The sequence below is a fragment of the Lemur catta genome, chromosome 3 (assembly GCF_020740605.2).
Source record: "Lemur catta isolate mLemCat1 chromosome 3, mLemCat1.pri, whole genome shotgun sequence".
NCBI classification, from domain to species: domain Eukaryota; kingdom Metazoa; phylum Chordata; class Mammalia; order Primates; family Lemuridae; genus Lemur; species Lemur catta.
The window spans coordinates 106,947,486-106,969,773 of record NC_059130.1 but is presented as its reverse complement, the minus strand read 5'-3'; the positions used below and the strand labels follow the sequence as shown (position 1 = coordinate 106,969,773).

At 41.0% G+C, this 22,288-nt stretch overlaps 2 protein-coding genes across 2 annotated transcripts; one reads left to right on the top strand and one right to left on the bottom strand.

Moving 5' to 3' along the window:
* Window positions 1-730: 730 nt before the first annotated feature.
* Window positions 731-18,406, bottom strand: RPA2 (replication protein A2). The gene is made up of 9 exons (XM_045545799.1): window positions 18,108-18,406; window positions 17,723-17,832; window positions 13,548-13,649; window positions 13,306-13,419; window positions 9,052-9,126; window positions 8,428-8,544; window positions 3,240-3,347; window positions 2,970-3,064; window positions 731-1,428 (listed from the first exon to the last, which is right to left on the bottom strand). Exons 1-9 carry the CDS (start codon window positions 18,115-18,117, stop codon window positions 1,344-1,346), a joined length of 816 nt encoding a protein of 271 aa, XP_045401755.1. The 5' UTR covers window positions 18,118-18,406; the 3' UTR covers window positions 731-1,343.
* LOC123634876 (alanine aminotransferase 2-like) lies at window positions 18,250-20,566 on the top strand. Its single transcript, XM_045546556.1, is given in 3 exon segments — window positions 18,250-18,487; window positions 19,615-19,701; window positions 19,704-20,566. Coding segments are annotated over 3 exon segments (1,188 nt in total).
* The last annotated feature ends 1,722 nt before the right edge of the window (window positions 20,567-22,288 follow it).

Here is a 22,288-nt window from a genome sequence, read left to right as displayed (position 1 = left end):
ACACAGTGAGACCCCATCTCTACAAAAAATAGAAAAATTCCCCGGGCGAGGTATCTCATGCCTGTAATCCTAGCACTCTGGGAGGCCAAGGTGGGAGGATTGCTTGAGCTCAGGAGTTTGAGACCAGCCTGAGCAAGAGCGAGTCCCAATCTCTAGTAAAAGCAGAAAAAATGAGCCAGGTGTGGTGGCATATGCCTGTAGTCCCAGCTACTCCGGAGGCTAAGGCAGGACGATCACTTGAGCCCATGAGGTTTAGGTGAGCCACTGCACTCTAGCCTGGGCAACATAATGAGACCCTATCCCAAAAAGAATTAAAAAAAGAAAAGAAAAAAAAAAACAAAACCCCATCTCTGAACTAGTTTCCTCTCTCATAAGAAACAGAGCTGATCAAGTTGGCCAAAAAATAGCCACAGGCTATTTCCAAAAGGAAATTCTCTTCTTAGGTCAAATGGTAGATATTCAATTCAGTTACATGATCAAACACTGCTAAAGATTCAACATAAAGGTCCATTTTATAATCCCTTACAGACTTTATTTTATTCAATCTTCACTGTTTTCTCTTCACAAATGAGGAAATGGAGGCTCTCAGAGCTCACATGGGCTGCTCCAGATCCTAACTAAAAAGTGGGAGAGCCAGGATTCAAATCCAAGGTCACCACCCCACACTGCCTCAGATGGTAAAGTAGTAATTACACCAGCTTAGAAAGATGAGAACGTTTTCACAAGTAACTGCAATAGAACTGTTTTATTAAACATATAAATGTACATACTTTGTACAAAATTCAGTAATTCTTCTCTTCTGCCCCTGGAGGCCACCACTCCAAAACCTCATGTTCTTATTATAAACGTGCTGTCACGACAAGCAGGTGAAGGAAAGTGCAATTCTGAAAATAATGCCACATAACCAAAGTGGGAAACAAAAACAGGCAGAGGCCAGTGGGTTTCTTGGCTAGTGCTCTACCACAGGCCCGAGTCCTGCTTATCTTCGTTTAGCGGAAAATGTTTTAGGAATAGAAACTCCCAAGCATTATTTAAGTACTCTCTTGGTAGCATCCTTCTTCCAATTCCTTCTATCCTGATGTTGTAACTAGCTTATTTGTAACTTCTTCAAGAAATTCCACCCTGGATTATATCCCTGTCAGTTGCCCATAGCCCTCTGAGCTTTAAAACAAACAAACAAAACTACAGAAGAGCAGTAAGTTTCAAAAGGATGTCAGCCGAGGCCTTTTACAGATGAAACCTACTTCCTAGAAGTCACCTGGCCAAATATATATGCACAGCTGGATGACAACAGACTGTGAAAACAGGTCCAGCTGGAAAACAGATACCCAATTTAGATCCAGTTATTCTGCATCTGTGGATTTGAAGTGATCATCATCCACGGTAGAATAGATGTGCCCCTCGTTGCTCAGAAAATCCAAAGCTTGCCTAGAAAGAAAGAAAAAAAAAGTTCATTTTCAAACCAATGCAAAAGGAAATTGCCTTCTGAATATGGCCAAATATGCAAACTTCACTTATCTTCAACTCTTATATTTTAGCTAAGAAGAATTCACAACCATTTTGCTCATAGAAGCCTCTCTCGGGGAGAAATGCCAGTAAAACTGCAAAACCAAGATTATCCATGGAGGTAATGGCTACTAGGACTGCCTTGGATCCTTCCTCCAAATTGTATAAAGGAAATAAAATAGGGCCTCACTTAAATACCAGCCTAAGCAGAACGAGACAAGGATCTGAAGCTGTAGTCAAGCTTGTACATAAAATCTCCTAGTATAAATAGCTGTGTTTAAAAGTCCCCCCTTTCCACCCACACACTGAAATCTCCTTGCTCCCTGTCTGAGAAGTTAAGGAAAGGTCTTTCCAGAAACAATACGACACCTTCAAACCCTCCAAGGCCCTCAGGGTCAGTGCCAGTAATATATTTAGTAACAGCCACAATCTACAGAGCACCTACAAAGTGACAATGATTCTGTACCCCTTCATCACAGCAACTCTGAGATAAGAATTTTTATCCTTATTTCACAGGACAGGAAATGGAATTAGACCTGAGCATTTCCTTTCTAGAATATCAGTTGATTTACAATAGCAAATAACTATCACAAACACCGTAATACTCAGCTTGTTTGATTAGTCCATTACACTGGAATCAGGAGGCTGCTTGTCTTCGATGGAATCAGGATAAGGGTGCTGGAAGGATGGACTGTTTAATGGCTTCAGGTCCAGATAGCCTAATATACTTATATCCACAGTGGGGACAGTAACACCAGTGGGATGTACACCTGAGCACCAGGAGCTAAGGCCTTCACTCCTCCAAACTAAATCCCATGAGGTATCAGATCAATTATTGCTTAGAATTATATCCCCCTGTACATAATGGGCCTTAGGATTTGTTGAATGAACAAATGAATGAGTGATGTGATGGGTAATACCACGTCTGTGAGTCCTTTTATTTATTTATATATATATATATGTATATGCGTGTGTGTGTGTATATATATATATATATATATTTTTTTTTTTTTTTTTAATTATTAGTTTCTTTCTTTCTTTTTTTTTTTTTAGAGACAGAGTCTTAGCCTATTGCCCTGGCTAGAGTGCAGTGGTGTCATCAAAGCTCATTGCAGCCTCCAACTCCTGGTCTCAAATGATCCTCCTGCCTCAGCCTCCCAAGTAGCTGGGACTATATAGACACATGCTACGACAGCCGGCTAATTTTTTTATTTTTAGTAGAGATGGGGTCTCTCTCTTGCTCAGGCTTGTCTCAAACTCCTGAGCTCAAGCAATCTTCCCACCTCGGCCTCCCAGAGTGCTAGGATTACAGGCGTGAGCCACGCCTGGTGTCTTTTTATTTTTCCACAGCTGAACAGCTTCCTTTCTGTCAATAAGGTTGCAGTTAACCTTTTTACTTTTTAAACTCATTTCTCACCCTGGTATAATTCTGGAGCCCTAGCTCACAGAAATCAAATACTCACTTGATTGAGGATACAGACATATGTTTGAGCTGGTTCTTGAGATCAAGAAAGTTCAATCCTTCAGGTCTTGGGCAAGCCTTAATCAAATTCAGCACCTGAAGAATTAATCAGAAAGATTTTAGCAACTACTTTGAATCAGCTCCCCCTTGCAAACCTAAGTCCCTTTATAAGAAAGAAGTGAGCCAGGTAGTTAGCCTCAGATCATTAAGGAAGTAATCAAATTTAAGACTGTCTGTTTCACATTTGTGCAGCCACTCAGATGGAGTTTACCTGGTTTTGCGCCACAGTGAGGCCATTTGCTGGTATGAAGCTAGTCCCACCAAAGCTCCCTGCTTCACTCATTCCTGGGTTGCTGACAGGTGCTCTCCGTGCTGGGGACTGAATTAAAAAATAAATCCACATTAGAAAATCCACCAAGTTAAATACAGTCTTTACTATTTCAAATAGCTTGTTAATAAGCAGCTTCTAAGAAACAATTTAAGCAAAGTTTTCCCAATAACAACTGCTTACACTGGAAGGGACAGCTATTACCCAATGAGTATTTCATAGGAAAGTAAAGTAACTCTCTGAAGCACATAATATCAAAAAGAGAGAAAGATACTCCTGGTTCCTCTTCTTTGTGATGTGAGAGGAACCAGAGGAAAGGTAGCGAGGAGAAGAAAATTACCCAGAGGTCTGCTATAATGGTATCAGGCATGCATGGATTATCAGCTAGGCACGAAGTACAACAAGGAGAGAAAAGGAGATACAGTCCCCATCATCCTCACTCTTTACTTCTTTTTTATCACCAAATTTCTTAAAATAGTCACCGTTTTCATTTCCTTTCTCCGTAGTCACCCCTCAGTCCATCATTATTAGGATTCTCCCCAAATACACCTTTGAAACTGTTCTCACCAAAGTCACCAATGACTTTTCAACCAACTATCCAAAAGTCTCTTTCAGCCCTCGAAATACTTGACCCTCCCAGACGCAGACAATGCTGACCACTCTGCTCTTGAAATGTGTTCCTCCTTAGGCTTCTTGACATTATACTCTTCTGGTTCTCAACCTCTCAACTAACCTTCTCGGTATCCCTCTTCTACCTGTCACCAAAAGGCTGACAGAGCCCCCAGATTTCATCCCAGACCTCCTCCTAGGCCACAGATCCTCACTGCCGGCCATCTAACTGGATACCTCCACATAAATATTTCAGACACTTCAAAATAAAACAAAATTCCTTACTTTCCTCTTCAAACCTGCTTCCCCTGTTACATTCCATCTCAGTTAGCAAACTCAAACCCAGTCATCTGTGAGTCTCTGTTCACTCACCTTCCACAATCTGTCACACCACAGCTATTACCCCTCAGTGTAGCTGAAGTCGATCCTCACCACCCCTGGTCCCCTGATTGGTTCCTCAGCCTCTAGCCTCTTACACTCCAATCAACCCTCCCACAGCTACAAGTCGTAACCTCCCCTAGTCAAGCCACTCTTCTGCTTAAAAGCTTTCAAGTGGCTCCCTCTGCCTGTGAAAATAATATAAACCTAGACATTCAAGACCTATCACATCTAGAAGTTAAAGTCAAAATCCGTATTTTATTCTTTTTTTTTTTATTTTTTATTTTTATTTTTTGAGACAGAGTCTTGCTCTGTTGCCCGGGCTAGAGTGAGTGTTGTGGCATCAGCCTAGCTCACAGCAACCTCAAACTCCTGGGCTTAAGCGATCCTACTGCCTCAGCCTCCCGAGTAGCTGGGACTACAGGCATGCGCCTCCATGCCTGGCTAATTTTTTCTATATATATTTTTTTTAGTTGGCCAGATAATTTTTTTCTATTTTTAGTAGAGACGAGGTCTTGCTCTTGCTCAGGCTGGTCTCGAACTCCTGACCTTGAGCAATCCACCTGCCTCGGCCTCCCAGAGTGCTAGGATTACAGGCGTGAGCCACCGCACCCGGCCTGTATTTTATTCTTGACACACTTTACTCCCCAGCTGCACTTGGACTTCTTGCCACCCTCAAACAAGCCTTTGATCTGAATGTATGATTCCCTGTCTGGAATATTCCTCCCCGCCTTGTCTATCTGGTAAACACTTTTCTCATCCTTCAAAATCCAACTTAATTGCCACTGCCTTTGTAAAGCCTTTCCCGCCTTCCCCAAGCCAAGTTAGTCACCTTCCTTCCTGGCTCTCGCAGCATATATGGCCCAGTCCCTATCACCGCACCCAGCACACCGTGTGTCACTTTCCCACACAAGCCCCTTCTTCTAAGCACAGTGCCTGGTAGACAGTATGTGCTGTCAGTGTTTCATCTATTGAACTTATAAATAAGAATGACAGAAGATCAAATATATTGAGCATATACGCCACATCTAAGAGTACTGTGGAAGCTCATTAGGACAAATCTTGTCCAGTCAGGAGATTCATTCATTCAATAAATGTTCATTAAATGTCTGTTTTGAGGTAGTAAAAAAAAACCCAAAACTGAATCATGGTCACTTGTTTTCAAACTAGATGCCTTCACATTGCTTGCTGGTGAAACAGAAGTCTTGTATTTCAAGATCCAGTAATACGGAACAGTATGCTGTTTCTTACCCCAATACCTTTTCTGAAATGACCTCACCTTCCACTTCAGGTGACCCCAGCTCATGTATCTTTTAAGATTTGGTTTAAGCATCACCTCCTCCAGGGGGCCTTTCTCGATGTCCAGGCCAGGACCGGAAATCCTTCTCTGTGGCACCCTGCACTTGCCGCTATTGCTGCTTTCACTGCAAAAGTCATCTGAACCCCCCACTGCTGAACCCCCACTGCAACATAACCCTTTTTGACGGGAAGGATTATTACCTCATTCACTCCTGAATATAACTGTCTATACTTACAGTTTCTACTCCCCCTAGCCACCATTCTCACTTTAAAACCATCTTTATCTAGACAGCAAACATGGTAAAAAAAAAAAAATCTTTATCATATAATATTTGACACATACATCTTATGAAGCATAGTAATAAAATAAACACTTTAAACTTTCTACCCATTCCCATTCTCTTTAACCCACTCCCCCCACATCCTCTATAGAAGCCTCTCTTTTGAAGATTCTCATTTCCAAATCCAACAGCAGATCTCTTTTAACATTTTGACTTAAGGCAGCATCCTATAATCTATCTCTACTCTCTCCTTGAAATACTCTTTTCAGAATATTCTACAGAATTATATTTCCTGGTTTTCCTCCTGCCTAACTGGCAAGTTCTTTGCCTTTCACTGGCTCCTTTTCTGCTTCCAGGCTTCTAAAAGTCAGTGTGTCCCGGAGCTCAGGTCTCTGTCCTCTTAACTCCCTAGGCTTTAAATTATTGCCTATGCAACAATGACTCCCCAAAGTTCCGCCTCTAGCCCTGACCTCTCTCTTGCTTCCTAGACTTATATATTCAATTGTCCACTCCATTCTCCACTTGGTATCTAACTGGCATCTCATACCTGGTAAGTCTAAAACAGAACTCTGGATTTTACCTTCCAAAGAGTTTTTTTTTTTTTTGAGACGTTGTCTCACTCTGCTGCCTGGGCTAGAGTGCTGTGACATCAGCCTTGCTCACAGCAACCTCGAACTCCTGGGCTCAAGCAATCCTATTGCCTCAGCCTTCCGAGTAGCTGGGACTACAGGCATGTGCCACCATGCCCGGCTAATTTTTTCTATATATATTTTTAGTTGTCCTGCTAATTTCTTCCTATTTTTTTTTTAGTAGAGACGGGGTCTCGCTCTTGCTCAGTCTGGTCTCGAACTCCTGAGCTCAGACGATCCGCCTACTTTCAAAAAGTCATTTTTGAACTCTTCCTTTTCTTCATATCCTATATCTAATCTACTAAGATCTCCTGTTAGCTCTACCTTCAAAATATGTAGAAATCCCAGCTGGGTGCAATGGTTTATGCCTATAATTCTAGCACCCTGGGAGGCCGAGGCTGGAGGATTGCTTGAGCTCAGCAGTTTGAGACCAGCCTGAGCGAGACTGAGACCCCATCTCTACTAAAAATAGAAAAATTAGCCAGTCCTCATGGTGTGTGCCTGTAGTGCCAGCTACTTAGGAGGCTGAGGCAGGTGGATTGCTTGAGCCCAGGAGTTTGAGGTTGCTGTGAGGTAGGCTGACGCCATAGCAGTCTAGTCTGGGCAACAGTGAGACTCACTCTTAAAAGAAACACATATATATACACACCCACCACTTCTTTTCCCAGATGCTGCTACCATTCTACCATTACCCTGAATCACTCGTGTTGCCATTCCTGATATCTCATAGTCTATTCTCAATACAGCAGTCTGAGTGAGCTTTTCAAAAGGTAAATCAGACCATGTCACTCCTGGTTGAAACCTTCCACAGGTTTAGTACCAATTAGAATAAAGTTGATCCTTACCACAGCCTACAAACCCCCATGCAATTGGGGCATCCTCACCTGTATCCTGCATCCTCACCTACTTCCCTTAACCTTTCCCTTGTCATTCGCAGATACTCTGGCCTTCTTGCAAGAGATGCCAAGCTTGCTCTAGCCTCATGGCTCTTGCACTCCCATTCCCTCTAGCTTGGAATGCTCTTCCAATGAATGAACTGTATCATTCTTGTTCTCTCCATCATTCACTTCTCTATTCTGCTTTATTTCATTTGAAAGCTAAATTCAAATCCAAAGCTTTAGTACATTTCCAAACTACCTAAAATTACACATTTGTTTTCTGTTTATTGCCTTTTTCTCCCAATAATATAAGCTTGAGGGCAGATGTTTTATCCATCTGTTCACTGCTGTATTCTAAGAATAACCTAGAATAGTGATTGGCACATTGTAGGCTCAATAAATATTTTTCAAATAAAGGAATGAATGAGTTTATCTGTGTCCCTGGGGTTCACAAAGTGGTTGGCACTGAGTAGGATGCGACAACGTTCTTAATGGCTTATCGGTTTTCCAGTCTCTACTTCTATAACCAGTCCTCCGCCTTGCCACCTGAATCATCTGAGGACCTCCTAATACTAGAATCAACAAACCCCTTGCATGGTCCCAGATGGATTTGCCAAAGTCAATTCACACAACAGAAAATAATATGGAGAAATTTCAATATGAACCAAGGGAAAAAAATAACAGTACATAATTTTTCCCACTCAAACAACAGGAAAGGAGCAAAATGCTGTCCTACTTGGGGTTTTTCTCTGAATACAGACTGAAAATTCTGGACCTATGAGCTCAGTCTATAATTACACATCTACACCTGAAAGCTGTTTCAGGCCTTAGGCATCCAGGCCAGTGGGGTCAGAGGAACTCAGAATTATGAGAGAAACAAGAGTGCTTCATCTGGAATAAAATACGACAACAGAGCTCATGAAGAAGTGTTCTGAGACTGAGTGATGCCTTACTTCTGATTCAACCTTCAAAAGGTCAAGGAAATCAAAGCTAGAGCACAAAACCAGTATACATTCTTCCAGAGAAGAGAAAAAGCTAGAAGAGTGAAGCTGCTCACCTGGCTGTTAGATTTGCTCAGTATCATGTGTGCATTGACTACTTCCAGAATATGTGTGGTAAACTCATTCATATCCTCCAGGGGCATGATCTTAAATGCTACCAGGCTCTTTTTGTTCTATTAAAATGAAGAGAAAAATATGAATAGAAGACGAGCATATTCACATCGATTTCAGGTCAAAACACTGGGGCTCTTTTCTAAGTTATAACATTTTGCCAATATGAGAAAATGTGTTATATACTTAAAATTTTTAACTCAGGGGTAATCCAAATACAGTCCATAATGAGGGGAGAAAATAAAACTAGGTCAGTTGTTCATGACTTTCCCAAGGTTACACAACTGAGCAGTCTGTTCTCCTGACTCTGAATCCAGTGTTCTTCCTTCTCCACCTAATGGACGCCCCAGCTGGCAATTACAGATGTAGAATCTGTTCTTTCTCTACAATTCTGTTAGTTTTACATTAAGGTAAAATCCGGTTATTTCCTTTTGAAGAACAAAATAATGAAATAACTAAAATTTCCATTAAACATGGAAACTTAAGTATCAAGCATCCTAAACCCAGATATGAACCCAGAAATTGCTTCAGGCAAATTCATTTTAACTGCTATTTTATGTTGACTTTACCTGAAAAGATCTCAGGTGGCCTGCCACTTTCACGTATGTTTCTGGAGGAACCACAGTGTTTTCACCGCCAGTGTCCTAATAGATAAAATACAAACATATCACTAAGGTTTTAATGATGCTGGTGAAAGCCTCTTTAAAATTTCTAGGCCAGGCACTGTGGCTCACACCTGTAATCCCAACATTTTGGGAGGCCAAGGCAGGAGGAACACTTAGGCTAGGAGTTTAAGACTAGCCTGGGCAATATAGCAAGACCCATCTCTACAAAAAAATAACAAAATTAGTTGAGGAAGAAAGATCGCTTGAGTCCAGGAGTTTGAGGCTGCAATGGTTGAGCCACTGCACTCCAGCCTGTGTAGACAAAGCAAGACTCTGTCTCTTAGAAAAATTTTTTCTAAATTAGTTATAGAAAGGGAAAGTTATGAAGTAGAAGAGCTAAAGGATCCTAACATGGCATTAAACTAGTTTGCCCTGCCTTTTAGAACTTACTCCCTGGTAAAATCAGGAATTAAATAAAAATATCTTTAAAGGTAATTCCTAGTTCCAAAGTTGAAAGTCAAACATCCCAAAAAAGCAGTCATGATATTCTCAATTCATTGCTCTTAGGCACACAATTTTCTGGAGGATATACTTATTAGCAAAGCAATTCTACTTTGAGGAAGTTAAGGAAATTAAGAACCTGTATTGAGATTTACATTTATCATAGCATAGTCTAGAATGCTAAAAATTTTAAAACAACCTAAGTATCCAACATAAAGTACACATTTCTATTATATAATAGGATACTCCACACTGTTGCAAATGATTAACACAGAATTCTATTTATTGTCTGGGAAAATTAGTCGTAACATATAGAAAAAAGCTCATTTTCCATGTGGGAAAAATACACACCAAACTGTTTTTAACGGTTAACTGCGACAAATACAAATGATTTTAATATTTCATTTTGAGTTTTCTAAAATATAACACAATATTTATTAGGAAAAAATTAGCTGATTTTTAAAGTGCTTTTCTGATTATATAAAATTCATGACTTTAAAAAACTAGAAAATAATGTATTTAAAAATAAAAAACATCACAAGTTCTATCACCTGGAAATCAACTTTTTTTTTGCACTTCATTCCATCTATTATATGTAGCTGAATCTATATAGCACAGATAAAACTCTGTATTCTCACATCATTTTATTTTTATTTTTTTATTTTTTTTTGAGACAGAGTCTCACTCTGTTGCCCAGGCTAGAGTGCCATGGCATCAGCCTAGCTCACAGCAACCTCAAACTCCTGGGCCCAAGCAATCTTCCTGCCTCAGCCTCCTGAGCAGATGGGACTACAGACATGTGCCACCATGCCTGGCTAATTTTTTCTCTATATTTTTTGTTGTCCAGCTAATTTCTTTCTATTTTTAGTAGAGACAGGGTCTGGCTCTTGCTCAGGCTGGTCTCGAACTCCTGAGCTCAAACCATCCGCCCACCTCGGCCTCCCAGAGTTCTAGGATTATAGATGTGAGCTACCGCGCCTGGCCTCTCATATCATTTTAAATCCACTTGAGAAATGTAAAGCCAGATCTCTACTTCTCTTTTACCAAAATATATTCCGTATAGATCAAAGATTTAATCATAAAATAAAGGATCATTAAAAAAGAAGAAACCACAGAAATAAAGGAGGGAATTATGGAAAATTAAAAAATAATTCTTCAGGGCTAGAAAAGTTTTTCAAAGTTAAAAGACAAACTAGAAAAACTATTTGTATAATTACAATAAGGTTACTATAGTATTTTTCAAGCTCTTATAAACAAAAATAAACAGTCTTGGGGTAGGGGAATCAAAGAACATAAAGAGAAAATTTACAAAAACCACACAGATTAACATTAAACATAGTAAAAAAAATTCAATCTCACTAAAACCAAAGAAATATAAATAAGAGAAAATTTTCCCTGACTTCACCACAATGCAATATACCAATGTAGCTAAACTGCATTTATACCCCGTGAATGTATATAAACAAAAAAAAGTGAAAAAAAATTAAAAAGAAAGAAAAGTTTCACTGAAAGGCAATGGAGAATTAACTGGGCATTCTCAGGCACTACTGAAGTGTAAATTGGTACATTTATAGAAGGCAGTGGAAAATGCAAAAATGTAAGATGTTAAAAAAAAGTTAAAATATGTATTTCCCCCCAGAAAATGAACTTTTAGGAATTCATCTTAAGCAGATTTATATATATACATAAATATATATATGTATAAATATTATATGTATTTATACATATACATATATATTTTTTGAGACAGGGTCTTGCTCTGTCGCCCAGGCTGGAGCGCAGCGGCTAATTTGTTTTAATTTTTTGTAGAGACTGAGTCTTGCTATACTGCCCAGGCTGGTCTTGAACTCCTGGCCTCAAGGCATCTTCCTGCCTCAGTCCCAAGGTGCTAGGATTAAAGCATGAGCTACCATGCCCAGTAGAATGTATTTTTAAAACAACAAAAAAACAAACGAACAAAAAAACAAGAGATCTTCTCTCCAATTAACCAATAAAAAGGATAGAAAGCATGTATTCTGGCAGGTGCAGTGGCTCATGCCTGTAATCCTAGCACTTTGGGAGGCTGAGGCAGGAGGATCGCTTGAGCTTAAGAGTTTGAGACCAGCCTGAGCAAGAGCGAGACCCTGTCTCTACTAAAAATAGAAAAAATTAGCTGGGTGTGGTGGCACATGCCTATAGTGCCAGCTACTTGAGAGGCTGAGGCAGAAGGATTGATTGAGCCCAGGAGTTTGAGGTTATAGTGAGCTAAGATGACACCACTGCACTCCACCTGGGGTGACAGAGTGAGACTGTCTCAAAGAACAACAACAGCATAAAAAGCATGTATTATCCTTCTATTTTTTTCCCATGTTTACACAGATACTCATAAATATACTGTTTTGTAAAAACTAAGTCAAATCCTGCATACTACCTTATAACATGGTGTTTTTTCTTCTCAACAACTAATGGTAAACACTTCTTTGTGACAATACATACATTTCCACATCATTTGCAGTATTTTACAAATATACCATGGTTTAGTTAATAATCCCCCATCACTAACATTTTGAGATTGTTTTTAATTTTTCATTATTATAAATAAGGTTATGGTCAATATTCTTATAACCGAATCTTTGCACGTCTTTATTTCCTTAACATTAACCCCTAACAATGGAGTTACTAGGTCAACATTTTTATGATTGATGATTTTGATACAAGCTGATTTTTTTTTCTTTCTTTCTTTTTTCTTTAGGCACTTCAGGATTCAAGTAATACAAGCTGATTTTTGAGAAAGGTTATACTGATTTATACTCATACTATCAGGATAGGATTGTATCCATCTCCTTAAACACTGACAAATCACTTGATAAAAATTTATTAAGTGCCTACTATGTTCTAGAAGTACTGTGCTAACGGTTGTTCTCACTAGAAGTGGACATTGCCATTCTTTTTTTCTTTGCAAACTTAAGCTAAAAATGGTATCTCAGTGTTTATTAAACCTGCTTTAGTTACTTTTGCTGCCATTTGTAATGTCTTTTATGAATTATCTGTGCATCTTCTTTGTCCATTTTTCTAAGGTACAGTGCTTTCGCTTTGTAAGGGTTTTTTATTAATTAAAATTTTAAATGTTTGTAATACGTTGCAAGTATTTTTCCCATTCAGTTAAACAATATTTATTCAAGGACTACTATGCAACTGGCACTGTAAGTTGGGAAGTTCAGAAGGTTTTAAAGTTTTAAGTAATCAAATTTATTAATCTTTCATTTTAGGGTTTCTGCCTTTGATGTCTTGATTATACATTATTTTTATAATAAGAAAAAAGACTTGGCTGGGCACGGTGGCTCACGCCTGTAATCCTAGCACTCTGGGAGGCCGAGGCGGGTGGATCGCTTGAGGTCAGGAGTTCGAGACCAGCCTGATCGAGACCCCGTCTCTACTAAAAATAGAAATAAAAATTATCTGGACAACTAAAAATACATACAGAAAAAATTAGCTGGGCATGGTGGTGCATGCCTGTAGTCCCAGCTACTCGAGAGGCTGAGGCAGTAGGATCGCTTAAGCCCAGGAGTTTGAGGTTGCTGTGAGCTAGGCTGACGCCATGGCACTCACTCTCGCCCGGGCAACAAAGTGAGACTCTATCTCAAAAAAAAAAAAAAAAAGAAAAGAAAAAAGACTTTAATAAAAAATATCTCCAAAGTCACAAAGTAACCCTATCATGATTCAAAAACAGTCACTTACATCTGTGTCAACCCACTGGCGAACATCCATGGGTGCAGCTGTCATGTCATCTATTTTATAAACAATGTTGGTTGGAGCCTTCTCTGCATGTCTAATTATCCCCACAATAATGACCTAGGTTAGAAAAAAAAAAGTTCAGTTTTCCTGGAAACCAAAGCAACATTTATGCATTTTTAAATGAAGTAAGCCTTATTTCATTCTTCATATGATTTAGAGACTCTTCCACAAATTCTTTTACATACCTGAGAAATCTCAACATTCCCAATTTTGAACGTGTCATCAATCACAGTGGCGGAAAGCAGCTGAGATATAGTACAGGGCACAATGTGCTGGGCTCGAGTTCTCTGAAAAGAAAAAGTATGCAAAAATCCAATTAAGGAAGTAATAAGTACCACTCATTTAACACTTGCCATGTGCCAAATACTTTAAATATATTAGAACATTGAATTTTCAAAACAAACCTCATTATCCTTGCTTCAGAGATGAAAACCAAGGTCACATAGCTAACAAATACCAAACTTTTATAATTCAAACTCAGGTTTGTCTCACTCTAAGTTTGTGTTCCACTAAGAATTCACCAAAATAAGTAGGCTAGACGGGGACAGTATAGGGAAGAATGATCTACTGCTGGAACAGACCTATAAGAGGAAACCCCAGCATTAGGGACAAGGCAGGCTTCACTGTTCAGGTCACTGACAAGAGGAGATGGTATTGGCAAAATGTTTGAGAAATGGCCAGTGGAGGCAAGACTCTGGAATTGCTGTAATGAAGTCACTGACAATCACATCCTAAAGCCGCCAGACAACAGTGTAGAGTCTTATTTTTGGCTACCACTGGCAAGGGGTAGTATGGGTGACATAAAGATGAGTAAGATGGGATAAGATTTGCCTTCAAATACACTCCGAAGGGAGGTACAAATCTAAACAACAAACCTGATCTTGATACACTATTGAATGAAATGTAATGTACTACGTGGGATCTCAGAAAAAATTAATTGGTAATTTCACACAGGAAATCTTTGGGCTGGACTTTGCAGCGTGAGAATTTCAATAGTGAAAAAATAGCAGGTAATGAATGGGCATTATAGGCTGAGGGCAAATATGTACTCCCACAGTCTCATAGAGGGAATATGTACAAGGTAGAAATGGCATGGCAGATTAGAGTTCTTCCTATCAGAAATCAACAGGACATGACCCAATACCTATTCTACATGTAAGACATAGAATATAGTAGATTGTTGGCCTTCGTGGATTTAGTAGTTGCAACTCTGACCCGAAGATCCATGACACTGACAATATTTCACTTTGCTGAAGCATAATTTTGAATGGTATTGCCATGAAGGTATAAAGAAAGCTCAGCCAACCACCACCACATATGCCACGAAAGGTAGCAGCTGAGCTTGAGGGTTAAGCTCTACCCACAGGAGAGTGTGTTCTTGGTCATGTTTCTCAACACTTATACCTTGGTTTCCTCATCTGCAAAACTAGGAATGATAAAATCATTATGAAAATTAACTGTATGGTAATAAGAATACTACCAGGCACATAGTAAACACTCAGTAGTAAATGTTAGCAATTGTTCCTCATTCTTTATATATGCAACAGCTTTTAATAAGGCTGTGAATGGATCAACTATACATTTCAATTTTAGTTTCTAGTACTTTGTAGGTGAGGTTATATGCTATATTAATATTTATAGATTTAAAATTTGCAGAGATCCCACGTTTTACCTCTCACAAACTACTAGATTTTATGTTTTCACCTATTATAGCTGAGATTTTCATTGTATCTTCAGCATAAGAAAACTAAGAACCAGTAAGGTAAAGTGGCAAGAGCATGGGCTTTGGAGCCTGACAATAGTATAGACTTGTTCTCAAATCCCAGCTCCACAGCCTTGGACATGCCACTACATTTTCTGGAAAATGAGGATATCTAGCTTTCAAGTTGTAAACGAAACACATAATGTACATAAAGCGCTAATACCATTCTCTGCATGTAGTAGATATTAAATAAATATTATTCCTCCCATAAAAAAGTTACATATGGGTAATAAAGTGTCAACAATGCCCTTAAATTCATCTCAAATCAGCTATTTCTTATTTTTTATTGAGCACATATTATATGCCAGGAAATGATCACAAGGAGTTTCTAGTTTGTTCCAAAGAGGTTCAGGGAGTATGCCAGCACAAGTATGTTTAGTAATGAAAAAATTATTTTCATAGCTGACTATGAACCACAGGCTACTCTGACAATACTGTATGAAACCATCATTTTTTATAGGCAAAAATTGGTCAGTATTTGAAATTTCACACGGCTCAACCAAATATAGCAAATGTATAATCAATAGTAAACATTTTAGATAGTGGTTATTTAATTTACTGTGGAAAAGACCAGATTTAAAAACAAAAAGACCTGGGTTTGAGTCTCCAGCTTATAACCATCATCTTTCTCTAAAAGGCTATCTTAATACACAACCCAGGCTAGGGATTCTGAGATAAAAATTCCAACAACCAGAATGAAGAAAAACAGTTACACTTGGGGAAAAAAGATGAAAACCAATAATCTGTTTTCTCCTTTACAACCTTAAGAAAAACAAAGTTAGAGAACTGAAGTCCCCTCTGGTCTTCCAGGAAAAAGAAAACTATAATAGAGAGAAACCGCTGCTCAGTAGATTTTGTATTTGTTCTACATCATGTGTGCACTGGCTGCTTCCAGTCACTTACTATGTAAGCTTAAGCATACAAAGCCTGTACTCTTAGTATACCTGAGCCTCTGATACTTTACAGGATTATATTTAATAATTGACATGAATAATATAAAGCAAAGCCCAAATGTACAGGAAATAGCAATCAATTTTTCCCTCCAATACAAAACCCCTGAATAAATTTTCACCCCTGAATAAACTTATCAACCTATATATAAAACATATGTCCTGCTCATACTGAATCTTTTTTTTTTTTTTTTTTTTGTGAGACAGAGTCTCACTCTGTTGCCCGGGCTAGAGTGCCATGGCATCAGCGTAGCTCACAGCAACCTCAAACTCCTGGGCTCAAGCAATCCTCCTGCCTCAGCCCCCCGAGTAGCTGGGACTACAGGCATGTGCCACCATGCCCGGCTAATTTTTTCTCTCTCTCTATATTTTTAGATGTCCAGCTAATTTCTTTCCATTTTTTTTTTTTTTTTAGTAGAGACGGGGTCTCGCTCTTGCTCAGGCTGGTCTCGAACTCCTGAGCTGAAACGATCCACCCGCCTCGGCCTTCATACTGAATCTTAACACCACATCTGAGTGACAAGTAAAGAGAAGCCAAATTAAACCTCTATTTATGGGATGAAATCAACAGCAAACTCATTTCTGAAATAGCGAATAATAAACATTTAGACAGCTTCCTACAGATCACTTTTCTACGCATTACCTTATTTATCAATTCTCAGAACCACTCTGTGATATGAGCAGGACTAGTGCCACTATTAGATGAGAAAAACGAAGGGTCACAAGTCTCATGGTGCTTCACTAAAGTTACAACACCAGTTAAAAGGCAAAACTGGCCCTACTCGGTGGCTCATGCCTATAATCCCAGCAGTCTGGGAGGCCATGGTGGGAGGATCGCTTGAGCCCAGGAGTACACAGTAAGACCCCATCTCTACAAAAAATTTAAAAACTAGCCAGGCGTGGTGGTGAGTACCTGTAGTCTCATCTATTCGGGAAACTGGGGCAGGAGGATCACTTGAGCTCAGGAGTTTGAGGTTGCAGTGAGCTACGATGACGCCACTGCACTCTACCCTGGGCAGCAAAGTGAGGCCCTGTCTCAAAAAAAAAAAAAAAAAAAAAGCAAAACTCATTCTGAAGTCTATGTATTCTGGCTCCAAAGCCAGTGTTCTTTGTATACAATATTAAGTCTCACAACAACCTGGTACGGTATGTATTAATCCCATTTAACAGGTGCAAAACTGACTCCTAAGCAGAGTAAGAAAAGTGTCCAATGACACCCTGCAAGTAAAGTGCCAGAGCAACGGCAGAACGCAGATCTACTTGATTCCTAAGACCACACTCTTTCCACTGCCTTCCGTCGCCTCACTACATTTAATTAAAAAACAACTTTGAATGCATAAAGAATGTAAAATAGGCTATTTAATACAAGTTCAGAGTTTTTCCACAAGACTGATTCATTAGCTATACTGATAAATTTCAAAATAAAGCTAAGGGGAAAAAAAAAGCCAAGGAAATAGTGGATGCAGAATATGAGAGGATTTCATTTCTAAAACTTACAGCACATAATCATCAGAAACGCGAATAATAATCGATAATTATCGCATCCGTTCGTGTTTTAACACCCTTCTTTCACCGCATAAATTTTCTCTTAAATGAGTTAGGGGCTTCAGGGCAGGATAAAATAAAAAGAAATACCACTTCAACCTACTGATTTCTTTTCTGCCTGAGAAGGCGTCGGCGATCCAAAGCCTCCCGGGGACTGTGTGTAGCCGCCGGCTCCCCCATACGTGGAGCTGCCGTAACTATCAAATCCACCACCTGGTTTTGAACAACGGTATTAGTACCTGTGTGGCTTCCCACGCCTCTGAAAAACTTGGCCTTTGAAATCCAAAATTCCCTGAGATTTCATCCCTCCCCAAACTCCCCTAGTCCCCCCTATCTTCCCCGCCACCTTCCCCGACCCCCAAACGACCCCACCTCCGGCTCCCGCCCTCCTCCTCCCGCCCCCGCCCGCCTCTCGGACCCGAGGCTCGCCCTCTTGCTCAATCTTCCTGCGATTCCCCTTCGCCGCCACCCCCGACGCCCATCATTACTATTCCACATCTTGGTCGCGACGCCCTTGGGAAAGAGGCCTAGAAAGTTCTGGTCCGGTGGGTGCTGAGAACACCTCAGAATCCCGTTCTTGCTGCAGTCCTCTGTGTACTCTTCTCTGGCGCCACAAACTCCTTCCCGCGAATGACGGAGCCAGTCAGCGTCCAGGGCACTTCTCGCTTCAGCCAATCAAGGCTCACGAATCCTATGCTTGTTCCCGTCTTCTCTGGCCATGCTCCTGAAAACGCACACTCTACTCCTAGTGAGGGCGGAAAGCCTCGGCGGCCATCTTTACTAAGGGCAAAACCCTTCGCGCAAGCGGAAGGAAGGAGCTACGAAATGTTGACAGGGCGGTATCTGAAGAAAACCACCAATCAATACAGTACTTCCTCATTTCAGGTCGTGTAATCCCACCCTCGTTAAGAGATCGACTGCTTGCGTCACTTCCTCTGTTTGGCGTCCTTCTGTTCCCGCTAAACTATCACCAATCAGACGACGCCTCAATCTGCAACGTTGTAGTAGGAGTCCTGCTTCTGTGTCCCAGATCCGCTGTCGCGCGGCATTTGCGCAGTTCAAGCACTTGCAGTGCTAACCTCACGGCACCTCTTGGAGTTGCTTGTTCTTTCCCATAAAGAGCCAAATTCTCTTCTTGTAATGGTACCCACTGGTCCTGATTCTCTCCTTCTTACGCGTGACAGCTTTTTAAAAGATCTGAGGATGGCAAGGCCCCCTGCCCTATACCCTGTCTTCCCTCATCCCACTCTAATTCAGGCTCAGCATCCCCAGTGGTTTCAAATGCTTTTCATAATTCATATAAAGTGCTTATCTGTGTCCCTCCCATAGGGAGTGGAAGACGTCTCTCAGTTCCTTGCTAAATGCTACTAGAGTGTTAGAATTTTTTTTTTCATTTAAAAAAATTTACTGATGCCTCCTTTGTTCCAGGTCCTGTGCTGGCCATTGGGATTCAATGGTAAATAAGATAGACATGGCCTTTGGGCTCCTGGACTGTTTTATATTATTTTTCTAAAACTGCAGGAACTGTCTTAAGCATTTTACATTTATTAACTTAATCTTGTGAGGTATGTAGATACTGTTGTTGTCCCCACTTTACAGATGAAGCAATTGAGGCACAGAGAGGCTAATTTGTTGGAGTCTGCATTCAAACCCAGGAAGTCTGATTCCATAACCAGTGTAGTTATTATACCTTATAGAACATACTAGAACTGTGTTAGAAGCTCAGATAACAACTGAGATAAGGAAACTATAAATGTGATGAGTTGGATAACAGAGAGGAGCTTTGTAAAAAATTCACTGTTTTCTCTATAGTAAGAAAATGAACCACACAAGCACAATGATCAATAGTAATGTGGGCCCAGTATAAGTGAACCAAACTGGGTTCTTTGCCCACACACAATGGAAAGCCAAACACTGAAACCCTGAGATTTTGCAGCTACAAAGGTTTATTGTCAGGTGACCAAAACAAGGAGACTCAAAATCTGTATCCTGCAGCGGAAGGGGGTGGTGGTGGTAGACAGGTAGAGGGTTGGTACAGGTTTTATAGTCAGACAGGCGTGCTGATCTCCGTCCCCCAATACCCCTCTACTCCGCGGTCATCTCTGAGCTCGACGCCATCCAGGTGAACTACTACCTGGACGAGGAGAACTGCTGGGCCCTGAATGTGAACGAGCTCCGGCGGGCAGTGCGGGAGGCCAAGGACCACTGTGACCCCAAGGTGCTCTGCATCATCAACCCTGGAAACCCCACAGGCCAGGTACAAAGCAGAAAGTGCATCGAAGATGTGATTCACTTTGCCTGGGAAGAGAAGCTCTTTCTCCTGGCTGACGAGGTGTACCAGGACAACGTGTACTCTCCAGACTGCAGATTCCACTCCTTTAAGAAGGGGCTCTATGAGATGGGGCCCGAGTATTCCAGCAACGTGGAGCTGGCCTCCTTCCACTCCACCTCCAAGGGCTACATGGGTGAGTGTGGCTACAGAGGGGGCTACATGGAGGTGATCAGCCTGCACCCCGAGATCAAGGGCCAGCTGGTGAAGCTGCTCTCGGTGCGTCTGTGTCCACCAGTGTCTGGACAGGCTGCCATGGACATCGTCGTGAACCCCCCGGTGCCAGGAGAGGAGTCCTTTGAGCAGTTCAGCAGGGAGAAGGAGTCGGTCCTGGGTGATCTGGCCAGAAAGGCAAAGCTGACGGAAGACCTGTTCAACCAAGTCCCGGGGATCCACTGCAACCCCTTGCAGGGCTCCATGTACGCCTTCCTGCGCGTCTTCATCCCGCCCAAGGCCGTGGAGGCGGCTCAGGCCCACAGGATGGCCCCGGACATGTTCTACTGCATGAGCCTCCTGGAGGAGACCGGCATCTGCGTTGTGCCTGGCAGTGGCTTCGGGCAGCGGGAAGGCACCTACCACTTCATAATTCAATCCCCGCTCCTAGGTCCAAGAATTTAGGTTCCACCAGTGGTTGCATGCTCAGGTCATATGACCTTCAACCTAGGGGTCCATGGCAAATGGAAAACAACTCACAACTTTGTTGCATAAAAGTTGAACCAGATTGGTCTGATATGGTTACACCAAGTGTTACCAGGTCATCTAAGTGTTTTTAGCAGATGCCAAAAATCTTGATTTTTTTTTATGTAAAAATTTCTGAATTGCAAGTATTTATAAGTAAATTAAAAAATTTAAAAACACTGTCAACCAAACAAAACATATCTGAGCTACATGTTACTTGTGTGCCATGTCTTTCCTATAAAAATTCTGTAATTCTGTAAGCCTCCAAATCACTGAAAAATAAATAAGATACAGCTAAGGACAAAAGGCTAAGGCACATCAGATGACATTATATTAAGCCTAAGGTAATTAAAACATACATAGTCTGACAACTAATAGCATATTTATGATATGTAGGATAAAATGTTTGAAATTAAGACTAGGCCGGGCATGGTGGCTCAAGCCTGTAATCCCAGGTGGGAGGATTGCTTGAGGTCAGGAGTTCGAGACCAGCCTGAGCAAGAGTGAGACCCTATCTCTATTAAAAGTAGAGAAAATCAGCTGGGCATGGCGGCGCATGCCTGTAGTCCCAGCTACTTGGTAGGCTGAGACAGGAGGATCCCTTGAGCCTAGGAATTTGAGGTTGCTGTGAGCTAGACTGACTCTAGCCTGGGCAACAGAGCGAGATTCTGTCTCAGAAAAAATAAATTAATTAAAAATATACATATTCTACCTAAAAACTGGCCATAAAGTAATTATCTGACCTACTTTGTTTTAGTTTAGAACTCCATTCCAAAAAAGGCCCTGCCCCACACCCAGAAGGAAGGAATGCATGCTCAGAGTGGCCAAAGAGAGCCTAGATAGAAAGGCCTTGTGGATTCCCCACCATTCAGCCTGCTGGCATTAGATCACATCCTTTTTGTCCAATCATATTTCTACACAGCTGTCCATACTTTGTTGACCCTAAGCATAAAAATGGACAATTTCCCCTGCATCTTTGAGTGTTCATTCACGAACTCCTGACCTTGAGCGATCCACCCACCTTGGCCTCCCAGAGTGCTGGGATTACAGGCGTGAGCCACCATGCCCGGCCCCTACAATATCAATAGATGTCTTGGGATATGATGCTTTAGAAGTATTAATATCTAATTAGTTAACACCTTTTAAACAGGATATTCTAAAATGTCTACTATATTTTTTGAAACTTGGAAATGTTACATTGTTTAAAATAACAAATCTTATTAAAATACTTATGTTTGTTTTCTTGGTAGGACTTATGAATTTAAAAGCAGTAATTAAGACTGTATTTTAGAGGCCAGGCATGGTGGCTCACACCTGTAATCCTAGCGCTCTGGGAGGCTACGGTGGGAGGATTGCTTGAGCTCAGGAGTTCAAGACCAGCATGAGGCCGGGCGTGGTGGCTCACGCCTATAATCCTAGCACTCTGGGAGGCCAAGGTGGACGGATCATTTGAGCTCAGGAGTTCGAGACCAGCCTGAGCAAGAGTGAGACCCCATCTCTACTAAAAACAGAAAGAAATTATCTGGCCAACTAAAATATATATATAGAAAAAATTAGCTGGGCATGGTGGCGCATGCCTGTAGTCCCAGCTACTGGGGAGGCTGAGGCAGAAGGATCGCTTAAGCCCAGGAGTTTGAGGTTGCTGTGAGCTAGGCGGATGCC